We start from the raw sequence: 15177 nt of genomic DNA, 5'->3' as shown, positions 1-15177 counted from the left end.
ATGCAAATTTACGCAAATCCTTTGGTCCATTTTCAAACTGCTTACATTTACATAAAAATGTGCATACATTTGCATTACCTCCGAAATATTTGCATCTCATTGAGCAAGCTGCGTACTGACGCGGTATTACCCGAAGGCTTGTTTTTGGCAGTGCAGTGTAGCCCCTGGCGCCAGTCCACAGTGTGAAACTGGCCTGGAGCTGCCTCTCTTGCTGAGTTACCACTTGTAAGCACTGCTGTAAGCAAAGGATTTGTTCACATTTGTTTGTATAGAATAGCACTGAACGGTGTGATAATGTGGTGGATTCTTATTTCTCTTTGTGTGGTCAAAGTAACCCAGCAGTTTTAACACCTTTGAACCATTCAGAGGTGGCATTAAAATTAAGGTGACAAACAGGGGCGTAGCAATAGGGCGTGCAGAAGTAGCAACCGCATCGGGGCCCTTGGGCCCTCCCTCAACAGTAGTATTAGCTCTCTATAGGTCCTGTGCTCATAATCCCTTCTATAGATGCTTTGAATAGTGGTAATCATTAACACACTGTTCCCCATCCCCTTCTTGCACCTCTGACATTGTAGTTGCCATTGGCAGGTTTTGGTGCGACATATCAATTGTTATGTATAGGGTGCTTGGGGGGGCCCAATGTAAAACTTGCATCAGGGACCACGGCTTCTTAGCTACGCCACTGGTGACAAAGCTATAGTAAGTGGTGTCAGGGCTAGGCAGCAGTGTCTTCACTTTTCATCCTGGAACATCACAAGAAACTATTAGTTCTGATTTCATACTATTCTCATTCTACCCGAGTGTCCTAGACACAAGCTAATTATTAGTCATTGTTGACTAAGCATCTTTGGCTGCCCTGACTTTACAGCTGCCTTTATTATGCATGCACTTGATACTTATGATTACTGACCTCCCTGGCGTTCAATTTCTGCAGGATTTTGGTGCAAAAAGTGGTTTAATTAATTTTCGTGAAATGTTTGCTTGCAACTTACTAAAATCCGTCAAGCAAGGGTCTAGTATCCATTTTGAGTATAATAAAAGATTCAAAACAAAATCATGTCAAAAAACTAAATAAAAATTTCAACTTTTTAATCACAAGCAGAAAAGTCCTCCTCAAATATGGATGAAGAAATAAATCTACAGATGCAGAAATAAATACCGTACAGTGTTTACCTAAAACATCTCCCTTGTGTGGTACAACAACTAAGGGCCAGTTCATATGCACACTTGTACGTCATTTACTGCTGTTTATGCAAAAGCTGCATTTTGATCTTTATTTTTTCCACTGTCTGCAAGCAGCAGAAAAGCATTTGGACGAGACTCTGGGCAGGTGATTGAGATATCCGCTTGAACCAGCCCTAAAGGTCCATACACACGCTGGTCTGAACTATGAGTGGTGCACCATACCGACTGCCATGGCCGGGGTGGTCATTATGGTCAGACCAGCGTGACTACATCATGCGCACAATGATTGCATGAAGATCCGGCATGTTAGATATTTAGCAATGCCCGAGCACAGCACACTAGCATTGTTCTCACTGCTCCCACCACCAGAAACTTCTCCATTACACACACTCATCGTTTCTCCCCCTGCATAGCAAAAGACACATCGTGTGCAAAGGCTGATGACACTTCTGTACAGTGTTGTTAGTGCACTGCCGCCTCTGCGACGCACAGGGGGCGAAGAGACGACAAGCGCATCTGACGGAGCAGCCAAGAACAATGCCATTGGGTCATGCTTAGGCATAGCTGAAGGTCCAACATGCCAGATCTTTAGGGATCATCATTGGTCCGCTGCACACACTCTAGTCTGCTGCACAACTCTTAGCCATGGTGGTCGTTATAGTCCGTCACGGCCGAGTTCAGACCAGTGTGGCAATAAGTATAATTCTCTGTACAATATACAGTATGGTATTAGTTTGAATGTTCTGTAATGCTGTAATATGTGCCTACTGCCAGTAGGTGGTGCACATACATCGTTATAACTCTTTCCAGGCCTGTTTTCAGCATGGACGAACCTAACTCGTCTATACCCATTGTAGCAAGTTTTTTAACAATGAGTCAGCCTCGTCATTACCACCAGGGATGCTACACTTTATTTTCTAATCTTTGGCTATATGTTATTCCCATATTGTTTTTATGGTAAAATTAAATTATTATTATTATTTATGTAGCGCTGACATCTTCTGCATCGCTTTACAAAATATATAGTCATGTCACTAACTGTCCCTCAGAGGAGCTCACAGTCTAATCCCTACCATAGCCATATGTCCATTTTAGTCTAGGGACAATTTTAGGGGGAATACAGATAACTTATTTACCTTATAAAATCTTTCCGTTAAAATAAAAAAAACAGCATAACCTTTTGTCTTGCCCTTTGCCACACAGAGTACAAGGCCGGCTACCTGAGGAATCGCTCCACCCGCTCAGTGACAGTGGAAGTGGGTGGTCAGCTCTTTAACATGGGCATGGAGCAGGAATATGAGCCGGTGCTGAAGAGGAACATTACCAAACGTCAGATGTCAGACTTGGAAGATGACGAGGACAAAGATGGCGAGGAGTTCAGCGGGACAGGAAGTCTCACCAACGAGCTGGTAGTGCCCAGCGCCCTGAAAGTTACCCATCGGTGAGATGTTGGCCTTTCCACAAGCCTTGCTTCATGTTATGGTCCAGAGACTAATGTGTAGGGCGTGACTACCCACTGCAGCCAATCAGCATAGGGTCATGATTTCATTTTCCAGAGCCGTAATTGAGCAGGCAGTTATGATTCTCGGATGTGATAAAGAAGATGTTCTGATCACAACGTGAGGAGAATTAGTCTGGATTTCCCCTCTATTCCCCTATTTGGAGATCGACGGGAAATTTCCTGTTGCACAAAATCAATCCCTGTTTTGATCGGAAGCAGATCAAACATGCTGGAATTATAAAACAGGAAATTTCCCATCGATCTGTTGGAAAAACTGCATGGTGTGTACCAGGCATAGAGGACGACTGTCAAAAAAAATTTAAAATTTTAAAATACATACATGTAAAATGTAGATGTGTTCCAGAGTAACATGCACTAGACATTACTTTTTCATCATGAGCTAGCTGGGTTACATTCTCCCTATGTCACTGTCATTTACAGTAGGCAGTAAAAATCTGACAGATCTTACAGGGTTTTGGACTAGTCTATCCCCTCACTGGGTATTCTGAGGTATTTCTTTATTTAGAAAAGCACTTAGTGAATGGCAGTTTCTCAATGCATCTGCCAAAATAGTGTGTAAGCAAGTGGCCAGCATCTTTTGTATAGATTATTTCCAGGGATTGCTTTTGCATAGAATAAAGATAATAGTGAGCATCTCCCATAAAGAGATGGACTAGTCCAAAATCTTCCAGATCTGAAAGATTTCTTCTGGAACAACAATGTCGCATTGTAAGTAACAGCAACGCTGTAAAAAAGTAATTTATAGTGCATTTTACTCTGTGAGAAATGTACATTTTATATGTATGTATTTTACATTTACATTTTTTTCACGAAAATGGTCCTTTAACCACTTCCGGACCTTGATGAATGAAATATATGCCCTGTTTTGATCCTGTTATTCCTGCCAGGGTGTAGATTTCAATCATCTTACCGCACGCTCCCGCTGCTACTGCCGATCGTGTCGCTCTCCCCGCCACAGATCACTCGCCCTGCCTTCTATATGACAGCAGAGCTGTGTGAGCCGGTCAGGAGCCGCTTTCATTGGCTCCTGGCCTTGTCATCACTGTAAACCAATCCCATTAGTCTGGAGTCATTGAAAGCGGCTCCTGACCAGCTCACACAGTTCTGCCGTCATAGCGACAGCAGAGAGAGGTGCCTGCAGGGATGGAGGAGCAGCGTGACTGGCAGGAGTGGTGGGTATTCGTCTCGTTTCGTCAGAAGGTGCCGTTCTTTGGTACCAGCAGTCTCTTTTCCTTAAAGAGACTCTGAAGCGAGATTAAAAATCGATTTTTACCTTATATTCAGCATGTTTGCCCCTGCTAAAACACCGCTATCCCGTGGCAGAACGAGGGGTCTTTACCCCCCAAATCCCCTCCATGGTGCCCGGGGAGCACTTCCTGTTGAGGCAGAGCTAATGGCTGTAGCTCTGCCTCTCAGCGCGTCTATCAGAGCTGATCGCCGCCTCTCCCCGCCCCGCTCAGTTTTCCTTCACTGAGAGAGGCGGGGATCCCTCGGCTGATAGACACGCATGGAGGCAGAGCTGGGGCTCATAGCTCTGCCTCCATGAGCAGCAAAATCCACGACAAAGAAAGTCGTGAATTTTGCAGGGGGGATTTGGGGGGTAAAGACCCCTCGTTCTGCCGTGGGATAGTGGCGTTTTAGCAGGGGCAAACATGCCCATGTTGAATATAAGGTAAAAAGCAATTTTTAATCTCGCTTTAAGGGGCCAGAGACTGCTGGTATGGAAGGGGTGAAGGAAAGTGAAGCGATGGCTCTCCTTAATAAGTAAATGAAGGAAGGTTATCTGCATGGAGGAAGGTTATCTGCATGCCTGATTGTGGCAGCTGAAGTAGTATTCTTTTCCCTAACATTCCCAGTCCCATTGAACTTGAAGGCCCTCCCCCAAAAATGCATATTGATGCCGTCATCACTAACTGTACTGTGACCTGTATGTTTTACACAGTTAAAATGGCTTTAGTCCAGTGGTAGACAGGATAACTATATGGGCATTAAGAAGTTGGGAGACAGGTTTGAATGTTGTACCAGATTGTACTTTCACTCTAAAGGACATTTGACGTGAGAGGAATATGTGGATCACCTCCATGTCCATGTCTCTCTCCACAAAGCTCCTCTCGCAAAAAGTTATCCCTGGCCAGTTGGCTTGTGATTATAAGTAAAGCATGGAGTAGTAATGAATGGCTGTTATACTGGCAGTATGCAGGAAGGTTGATTATTTGTGATGAAGCCAGGTCAGTGTACTGTGTAGACACTTACAGTCTTCCACGATTGGTTTATATTACTTAGGCCCAGTGCACACCAAACACCTCTAGCAGATCTGCAAAACGCTAGAGGTTTTTGAAGCTGATTTCAGAGCGATTCTAGGCATGTTTAGAGACTTTTTCTAACCATGCCTAGCGTTTTTTGGAGCGTTTTTGTGTAGCAGATTACAAATATTGTTACAGTAAAGCTGTTACTGAACAGCTTCTGTAACAAAAACGCCTGGAGAACCGCTCTGATCTAGTGTTTTTTTAGAGCTGGTTTCCACTTTCCTATACTTTAACATTGAGGCAGAAATGCCTCAGAAATCTCAAAAATGCTACAGCCCGAGTTTGCGTTTGTGGAAAAAACGAGCTGCTCTGGTGTGCACCATCCCATTCACTTTCATTAGCCAAGCGGTTTTCCCCCTGCAAGCATTTTAAAAAACGCTTCAAAACCGCTCTGGTGTGCAGCAGCCCTAAGACCACATACAAGGTCTAGATCAGGCATGGACAAACTCGGCCCTCCAGCTGTTATGGAACTACAAGTCCCACAATGCATTTGCCTTTATGAGTCATGACTGTGACTGTCAGACTCCTGCAATGCATTGTGGGACTTGTAGTTCCTTAACAGCTGGGGGGCCAAGTTTGCCCATGCCTGGTCTAGACTATTTCATTGGTTGTGTTTTTTATTTACTTGTGTGAAGGCACGTTTTTCAATGCCTTACGATCATGTACCACACAACCCTGCAATCTGCTTATCAAAACTGAAGGAGTGGATGCGTTGGCAATGGACATGTCTGAAGGAGTCCTGTCCTTAGCATAAGGTCCTGTTAAGTTGATCCCAGGGCAGGTTGTAGACCTTTTGCTGCCTGAAGCAAACTTAGGATTGGGTGAGTGAATGGGTGCTGATAGTTGTACAGCTGAGTGTAGATATGTAGGTGGGTGAGGTGGCTGGCTGGGGCATACAACACACACACACACACAATGCCACCACCAATGTGCTAGTGTGGACCCAGCCGAACTCATGCTCAGCTTCATCACAACTGCCTCAGAAAGTGGTAGACGTCACTTTGAACCCCATGTGTGTTATATAATCCCTCTCCTCTCATCTCCCTTACAGGTGTCACATCTTGGCTAACAACACAGTGCAGTGTGACCTGGACCTGTACAAGTCCCTGCAGGCGTGGAAGGACCACAAGCTGCACATTGATCACGAGGTGGGCCACAATGAATGGATTCCATTCTGCCACTCACGCATCATCTGTTTCTTCCGTCATACACATCAATGGCACTCAGTCATGTGGATTACAATGGGTGAAGAGCATAACCAAGTGTCTGCTATTTGTTGTTGAAAGCCCGTCACGCACGCACACTGGTCATATCCAGACACACGCGTCTAACTTTCCTGACATTAGTCACATGGTATTCAGCCTGGGTTAAGTCCAGTCAAGTTTTTCAGGAAGTGCATATCATTGCTCCAATGCCAAGCAGTTTGTATGCAAGCTTAAATTATTTACTTCTCTTTGCCATCCCTACTAACCCGTCCGAGTTCCCGCTGTGTCCTGATATGGCACCAGTGAGGATCACTGACACTTTCAATGGAAGAGCAAACAAAACAGATCACTTGTAGAAAATCCCCTCCAAGTTTATCCTCTTATATCCTCAAGAAAGGTCTACAAGGCAGAGTGAAATTTCTGACTTGTAGCTGAGGTATAGGGGTCATGGAGGTCCCCTCTCTCCCTCCCTATGTGCATATAATGCAGTGGAGCGCACATACCTGTTCCACAGCGGGTCCTCCTGTCTCCTCTGCACTCATGCTTGTGAGTGTGCAGCAACACTCCTAGGTAGACTTCCGATGTCACATGACATGCTTAGGGAGATGGAGGGACGCTGATGCACACTCACTGGCATGAGTGATGAGGAGACAGAAGGGCCCGGCTGTGGAACATGTATGAGCACCCCATGCATTTGCTCGACATACATATATGCACATGTGGGGGGGGGGGCAACAGGGAGGGGCAGACATCCTTGGGTGAAGGGGAAATGAGTAAGGATACTGGCCTCCCTGTGGCCAACAGGGGGACAGATACAGCCCACATTGAAAAAGAAGGGATGAGTAGGGAGGGGAAATGGATACTGGGGGCCAGGGCTAAACTAATTGCCAGCAGGGGTATGGGGGATAGATACTGGGGCCACACTTGTTACCTGGGGTGGGGGAGCAGGCTAATACTGACCACACTACTTACAAGAGGGGAGGGACAGATAGTTAAATACTGATTGCCAAAGAGGTTGGGAGAGATATTGGCTGCGCCAAAGAGAGAGGTTTATAATTGCTGCACTTGGGGCCCGGGAGAGTTGATGGCTCCATTGGAAACTACAAAGGGTGAATGGTAACAGGCTGCACTTGGGGACAAGAATGGGTTGCTGGCTATACTTTGGGACAGGGGCGTTGCTAGGCTCCTAAGAGTTCTGGGGCACTTTTGGACATTCCAGCTGGAAAATGGGTGTGGCCATGCACCAGAATGTGTGTATGGTCATAGGTGGAGCCTAATTTACATGACATTAACAGCAGTCTAAGTAGGCTTGCCCAGAAAAATGTTGGATAAAGCCACCTCCCCATTAATACAAAAATCAAAATGCTGCATATCACATAACTAGGCAGTGTCACCTGGCTTCTGTGCTGGCTGGTCTGGCTTTCTGTTGGGTGGGCTGGCCTGCTGCCAAGTTATCTGGCAGTTGCCCCATAGCATTCCCTGACCTTCTAGTGGGCCCCCTCCCATGCTCCCACGGGCCTCCCACTGAGGCACCACAACTCCCAGCATGCCCCCATAGAAGAACCGCAGCTCCCTGCATGCCCCCATAAATGCACCACAGCACCCAAAATGCCCTCATATAGGCACCACAGCACCCAGTATGCACACACTAAAGCACCATAGCACCCGGCATACCCCCGTTTGATGCACCACAGCTCCCAGCATGCTCATCGTTGAGGCACCACAGCTGACTCTGCCTGGTAGACATCCGGGGCACCCCAGAATAGATCCTAGGCATGAACCACTGATCTTTGGGGCTAGCAACGCCCCTGCTTTGAGACCAGGAGGGGTTAATGGTTGCAGTACTTTATGCAGTGCAGCTTTTCACCCCTCCATAACCCCAAGTTCAGCCATTAAACTTCCTAGGTGGACTTATATTTGATTCATTAAAAATTACAGCTTAAGAGGGTCAAATATTGGGGTTGACTTATAGTCGAGGATAAATAGTACATCTTACACAGAAACACCACTTTTTATTTGAAACAGTGCTGTACTTTGAAAGCTTGATTTTCAGTCTTCTGAGTCAGGCCCCGTTCACACTGCACGCGTTTCCAGCCGCGTTTTGGAAACGCGTGCAGGTGGCCGACACGCACGACATCAGACATTGCATAGAGTGCAATGTCTGATGTTCACACTGCATGCGTTCCGGAGCTGTGCGGTCCGGGAATGCATGCTGCACGCATTTTTTGTAAAAACGCGTGGCTGTCCCAATCACTTTTCAGTGATGGGATCAGCCACGCAACGCACACAAACGCAGATGGCGTGCGGTCGCATGCGTTGCGTTCCGCATGCGTGGCCATCCGCGTTTGTAATGTGAACGGGGCCTTAGCCACTTCATGTTACAATACTCCAGGTTTTGCTTGGAAATTTATAGCCAGAGGATAATATCCTCTTGCCATTCTATTACCTTACTTACTTGACCACTGTATCACCAGTTTACTCCTGAACTGCAGCATGATTTACACAGCTGATCACATCTTAACAATGGATGTCATTCTCCTCTTGTAGATCGAAACATTACAGAGTAAAATAAAAAATCTGAGAGAGGTCAGAGGTCACCTGAAGAAGAAGCGGCCAGAGGACTGTGACTGCAGTAAGATCAGGTATGGCGCAATGTAAGGCTCAACATTCAGATGTTTTGGATGCAACTGAGGACAGGACAACAGATGGTACCTGGCAGAGATAAACATCTGGCAGTGCCCCTATTTCCCAGGAGCCCAAGACACAAGCCTGGGCTGCCTGATTGTTATTTTTCATTAATGGTAAAGAACAAAGAACGAGGGACTGTTCCTCCAGCATCAACACTGAATAATACATTAGATTAAACATGTTTTCTGGATCTTTGTTACTAACTAAGAGGGTTTGTTGAATAAACGTTGTAAATGACAATACAGTGCTTATAGCAAGGTGGGTGAGTGGATGTGCAGCCCACTCTGGGAAATCCATTTACATTTAGGGGCGGTTATATAACGTGGAGAACCATTTGTTCTGGAAAAGATTTTTTTTATATTGTTTGTATAGTGTACGGGTTAAGGGCTCTTCCTAACCAGAAAGCCAGTACCTATTCAATAAGGAGTCCTTGGGCCAGATTTCCTAACACTGCTGGGTGGCCTACTAAGTGTGCCTTTAGTGGCTGCAGCTCTCAAGTGTTTTGCTAAGTTTTTTTTTTTAAATAAAAGATGAAAAATTATCTCCTAGGAGAAAACTCAGGAGAAAACGTTATGGTAATTGCATTATGGGCCCCTGTGTAATATTTGAGGGCTAGGTTCACAGAGGTCAGCTGCATTGCAGAATAATTCTGCATGTCAATACTATTCTATGGTCCTGTTCACGGTACTGCATTGTAACTGGGCACGTTATTCTAAAGCTTTGTATTAATGTCTATGTCCAGTCTACATTGCAGTTCACACACATTATAATGCAAGCGTTATGCAACTGACCACTGTGAGTCCAGCCAAAGTGAGATAAATGGGCTTTTCTCACATTTTCTGCCATTCTAGGACTGAGAAGCTGCTTCTCTCATGGCATCCTTTTGGGTTTAAAGTTAACCCAGTTTTTGCTTGTAGCTGGGGGTGTGTGTGTGGGGGTGGGGGGGACAGACGGACACACTTTGAATAATTAGCATTTTAAATGTCATTATCTAAACTACGGTGACTCTTGTACTAACAAGTGTTTGCTTTTCTGGGTCCTAAATTACCCTTTAAATGACTGGTATGTCTCATTCCTGCAGTTATATCAAACATAAGAATGGGAAGCTGAAAAGTAATGGACCTTTAACGCACCCCTTTAAGTAAGTGACACATTCCATTGTGTACTGAATTAAACTGCCTGCAGAGGGCAGCAGTGACTCTAATGCTGGGTATACACGGGAGGTTTGTTTCCTTATCAATCGATCCGCACGGACGAGCGGTGACGCGCCGGCATCGAGCCGCTGGGTCGATACCGGCGCATAAACTTACCGTGTATGCCCAGCATTAGAGTGAAAGTCAAGACAGAAGTTTTTGTTTGTTTGTTTGTTTTTCTATAAAATATTTGCTTGTATTTCAGCACCTCCAACCCCCACCCCCAACTTATCTTACCCCACCCCAACCCAGGCCTGGATTTATATCACAGGAGCCTATAGGCCAGTGGTCCTCAAACTAAGGCCCGCGGGCCGAATGTGGCCCCCTGAGGCTTTTTCACTGGCCCCCACACACAAAATGTATTACTTATAGATGTGGCCCACTGTATCTTTAAATATTGGTGGCCCACATATAGCATAGCAGTACTGGCACCACCCTTCCACATGGAAGCCATAAAGCCATGTTGGGAGGCATACTATTTGCATATGCTGTGTTGGTGGCATAATATCGGCTCCGGATAAATGGGAGACATGAGAGCTGCCCATGTTAATAGGTGCTGTCTACAATACCGAGGCTCAATGTAATGTTTTCCTACATCATTTTATGTATTCTCCAGCCCCCCGGCAGTCTGAAGTAGGTTGACGCGGCTGTTGATTGAAAAAGTTTGGGGACTCCTGCTATAGGCACAGATTTCCTGCCACCTTAGACTTTACCCTCCATGAACTTACAAAACCCTCTCTGACCCGCACCGCAAGTGTGCTGTCTGGCCCAGCTGTCACTTCTCTCTTAGTACCCCTGCCCGTAATAGGTAGCTACAGGTGCCCCTTAGCATTAGGTAGCCAGAGGTACCCTCAGTATTAAATAGCTTGTGGAATGCCAAGAGCTGGGTGAGTAATCTTTCGTTTATGCTCTGTTCAGGCCTCTGCATAGGGAAGGAGCCTTTGCAACATCAGGCGCCTGTAGACACGTGCCTACAGTGCCTTATGGTAAATCCGGCCCTGCCCCAACCTCTACCGTAATCTTATCTCACCCCCTCCCCGACATTCACCGCAAACGTACTTCACCTGTATGCCCCTCCCCCATGCCAACCTTCTTATCTTACCTCTGCTCCCCAGAATCAACTGAAACCTTTATACCTTATTTCTGCTGTAACGTGTCTCTGCTGCTTCCTCTTCAGCCCCCGCCTTATGCTTCTTATACCCCCATTTCCTTCATGTGACTCGGCTTCTGCCTCTTGACTATGTGTTTGCTGTGCAGGAAATCTCTGCAGTCACAGGATAAGGTTTGGCTTCTCAGAGAACAGAGGCGGAAGAAAAAGCTCAGGAAACTTCTCAAGAGGCTGAAGAATAACGACACCTGCAGCATGCCGGGACTGACCTGCTTCACCCATGACAACCAGCACTGGCAGACTGCCCCCTTCTGGACACGTAAGGTCTCATTCTCACTGCAGTGGTATGCTAATGATGGCGGTCATTAAAGGACAACTGAAGCAAGAGGGATATAGCGGCTGCCATAATTATTTCCTTTTAAATATTACCAATTGCCTGGCATCCTGCTGATCTTTTTGGATGCAGTAGTATCTGAATCACACACCCAAAACAAGCATGTGGCTTATCTGGTTAGAAACATCTGATCTGCATGCTTGTTCAGGGTCTATGGCTTAAAGTATTAGAGGCAAAGCATCAGCGGGGCTGCCAGGCAAATGGTATTGTTTAAAAAGAAATAAATATGGCAGCCTCCATATCCCTAAGTTTAGGTGTGCTTTAACCACTTGCCATATTGCAGGTAGTACATCTACGCCCCGCGGGAGGACTGTTCCCGTTCCAAGGGTGTAGATATACGCCTCCAGCCGCATCGCTGCTGTCATCCGCACACACTCCTGCGCTCGTTCACATCACTGCCGCTTAACAGGGAGATCAGTGAATGCAGTTCCTATTCATTAATCTAAAGGTGGGCACACACCAAACAATTTTTTACATATCTGTTCAATTCGATAATTGTAATCAATTTTTCTGACTGATTGTACCATTTCAAAACATGACCAATGTACCACACACATATGTTCAATTTTTCCCCAATTATGATAAAAATTATTGGCAACTGAGAAAATTGCTAGAGTGTGTATATTAATAAATTGACAATCTAACACACACCATACAATCTTTAGAAAGATTAAAGAAAATTTCCAGAATTCCGGATTGATATATATCGAAAAAAATGGAAAATCCGATTGGAAACGGGTATATTACTGTACATTTTTTAATTATGGGCTTGTAATTAATGATGGATGAAAAACTGAAAAAAATCACCTTTATTTCCAAATAAAATATTGGCACTATACACTCACCTAAAGGATTATTAGGAACACCATACTAATATGGTGTTTGACCCCCTTTCGCCTTCAGAACTGCCTTACTTCTACGTGGCATTGATTCAACATGGTGCTGAAAGCATTCTTTAGAAATGTTGGCCCATATTGCTAGGATAGCATCTTGCAGTGGATGGAGTTTTTTGGGATGCACATCCAGGGCACGAAGCTCCCGTTCCATCACATCCCAAAGATGCTCTATTGGGTTGAGATCTGGTGACTGTGGGGGTCATTTTAGTACAGTAAACTTATTGTCATGTTCAAAAAACCAATTTGAAATGATTTGAGCTTTGTGACATGGTGTATTATCCTGCTGGAAGTAGCCATCAGATGATGAGTACATGGTGGTCATGAAAGGATGGACATGGTCAGAAACAATGCTCACGTATCCTGAGTCATTTAAACGATGCCCAATTGGCACTAAGGGGCCTAAAGTGTGCCAAGAAAACATCCCCCACACCATTACACCACCACCACCAGCCTGCACAGTGGTAACAAGGCATGATGGATCCATGTTCTCATTCTGTTTACACCAAATTCTGACTCTATCGAGACTCATCAGACCAGGCAACATTTTTCCAGTCTTCAACTGTCCAATTTAGGTGAGCTCGTGCAAATTGTAGCCTCTTTTTCCCATTGGAGAAAAAAAGGTAGAGGACACTTAGATTGATGTCTGCATCTAACTTTCACCCGCTGCTGGCCTGTATATTAGGGTACCCACTATCTTATTTATAGTGGAGATGAGGGGTACCCAGTGGGGTCTTCTGCTGTTGTAGCCCATCCGCCTCAAGGTTGTGTGTGTTTTGGCTTCACAAATGCTTTGCTGCATACCTCGGTTGTAATGAGTGGTTATTTCAGTTAACTTTGCTCTTCTATGAGCTTGAATCAGTCGGCCCATTCTCCTCTGACCTCTAGCATCAACAAAGCATTTTCACCCACAGGACTGCCGCATACTGGATGTTTTTCCTTTTTCACACCATTCTTTGTAAACCCTAGAAATGGTTGTGCGTGAAAATCCCAGTAACTGAGCAGATTGTGAAATATTCAGACCGGCCCATCTGGCACCAACAACCATGCCACGCTCAACATTGCTTAAATCACCTTTCTTTCCCATTCTGACATTAAGTTTGGAGTTCAGGAGATTGTCTTGACCAGGACCACACCCCTAAATGTATTGAAGCAACTGCCATGTGATTGGTTGATTAGATAACTGCATTAAAGAGACTCTGAAGACTCTCAGACTCTCTTTAATGAGAAATTGAACAGGTGTTCCTAATAATCCTTTAGGTGAGTGTATACTGGGGGGCATCTCTCACTACCTATACTGGGTGGCATCTCTCACTACCTATACTGGGTGGCATCTCTCACTACCTATACTGGGTGGCATCTCTCACTACCTATACTGGGTGGCATCTCACACTACCTATACTGGGGGGCATCTCTCACTACCTATACTGGGTAACCTAAACTGGGGGACTTCCTATACTAACAAACTATACTTCTAGCTAGCTATACTAAGGTACTACCTTTGGGTACTAATGCTGGGGGCTAACTTTAGCGACTTATATTGGGAGGAAGGCAATTTCAGTGTATATATGATACCCAGATCTGCCCCTGTTCTGCACAGAGCATTCTGGGAGAGAACTGACATTGCTGAACCACTCACCACCTGAGTCTGATAAATCTTGAGAGTTGAGTGTACAATTAATTAAAGCAGTAGTGAGAGGGATATGGAGGTTGCCATATTTATTCCCTTTTAAAGGGAAGGTCCAAGCAAAATTAAAAAATGAGTTTCACTTACTTGGGGCTTCTACCAGCCCCATGCAGCCATCCTGTGCCCTCGTAGTCACTCACTGCTGCTCCAGTCCCCTGCTGGCAGCTTGCCGACCTCGGAGGTCGGCGGGCCGCATTGCGTACATTTTTACGCATTCCCGCTAGGGCAGGAACATTAACACATACATTTTTACGCGTTACTGGTTCACTGGTACATTTTTACGCACTGACCCAGTAATGCGTAAAAATCTATGTGTTAATGTTCCTGCACTAGCGGGAATGCGTAAAAATGTACGCAATGCGGCCCGCCGACCTCCGAGGTCAGCAAGCTGCCAGCGGGGGACTGGAGCAGCAGTGAGTGACTACGAGGGCACAGGATGGCTGCATGGGGCTAGTAGAAGCCCCAGGTAAGTGAAACTCATTTTTTTATTTTGCTTGGACATTCCCTTTAAGCAATACCAGTTGCCTGGCAGCTCTGCTCACCCTTTGCCTCTAATACTTTAGCTATAGCCCCTGAACAAGCATGCAGCAGATCAGGTGTTTCTGACATTTTTGTGTGTATAATCAACCTAAATAAGAGTAACCAAGCAGCTCGGGGTGACACAAACCACTAGGAATGTATAGGGGGGTAAAAGAGACTGAAAATCCCTCCTGCTAATAAGCAATGCTTGGTGAAATTGGCCTTCTTAAAACAGAAGCAAATTTGCAATAATTCAGCTATAAGTGAACATTTGTGGTTACCCACAATGCATCACTACTGAGTATGCAAATGATCCCTTTTCGCCCCTGTAAGCAAGGCAAGCATCCAGAACCGCTGGTGTATAGCAAGCCTTTAGCTTTAAATATTACACAGCCACACCAACCCCACATGTAGACAGCCTGTTTGGGCTTTTGGCCCTCATCAGTACATGGTAGGGATTGATATGGCTGTATGGGA

At 45.4% G+C, this 15177-nt stretch overlaps 1 protein-coding gene across 10 annotated transcripts in view; it reads left to right on the top strand.

Moving 5' to 3' along the window:
• SULF2 (sulfatase 2) overlaps positions 1 to 15177 on the top strand; it is a 504100-nt gene that overhangs the window by 469387 nt on the left and 19536 nt on the right. For all 10 annotated transcript variants that reach the window (XM_068262650.1, XM_068262646.1, XM_068262649.1 and 7 more), the window contains 5 exons: positions 2389 to 2626; positions 6065 to 6161; positions 8766 to 8860; positions 9988 to 10047; positions 11357 to 11526. In XM_068262650.1, the coding sequence (XP_068118751.1) occupies positions 2389 to 2626; positions 6065 to 6161; positions 8766 to 8860; positions 9988 to 10047; positions 11357 to 11526 (660 nt within the window). The remainder of the gene's footprint in view (positions 1 to 2388; positions 2627 to 6064; positions 6162 to 8765; positions 8861 to 9987; positions 10048 to 11356; positions 11527 to 15177) is intronic.

Source organism: Hyperolius riggenbachi, chromosome 12 (genome assembly GCF_040937935.1).
Source record: "Hyperolius riggenbachi isolate aHypRig1 chromosome 12, aHypRig1.pri, whole genome shotgun sequence".
NCBI classification, from domain to species: domain Eukaryota; kingdom Metazoa; phylum Chordata; class Amphibia; order Anura; family Hyperoliidae; genus Hyperolius; species Hyperolius riggenbachi.
Note: the sequence above shows the minus strand (reverse complement) of the source record. Positions and strands in the feature narration are given on the sequence as shown.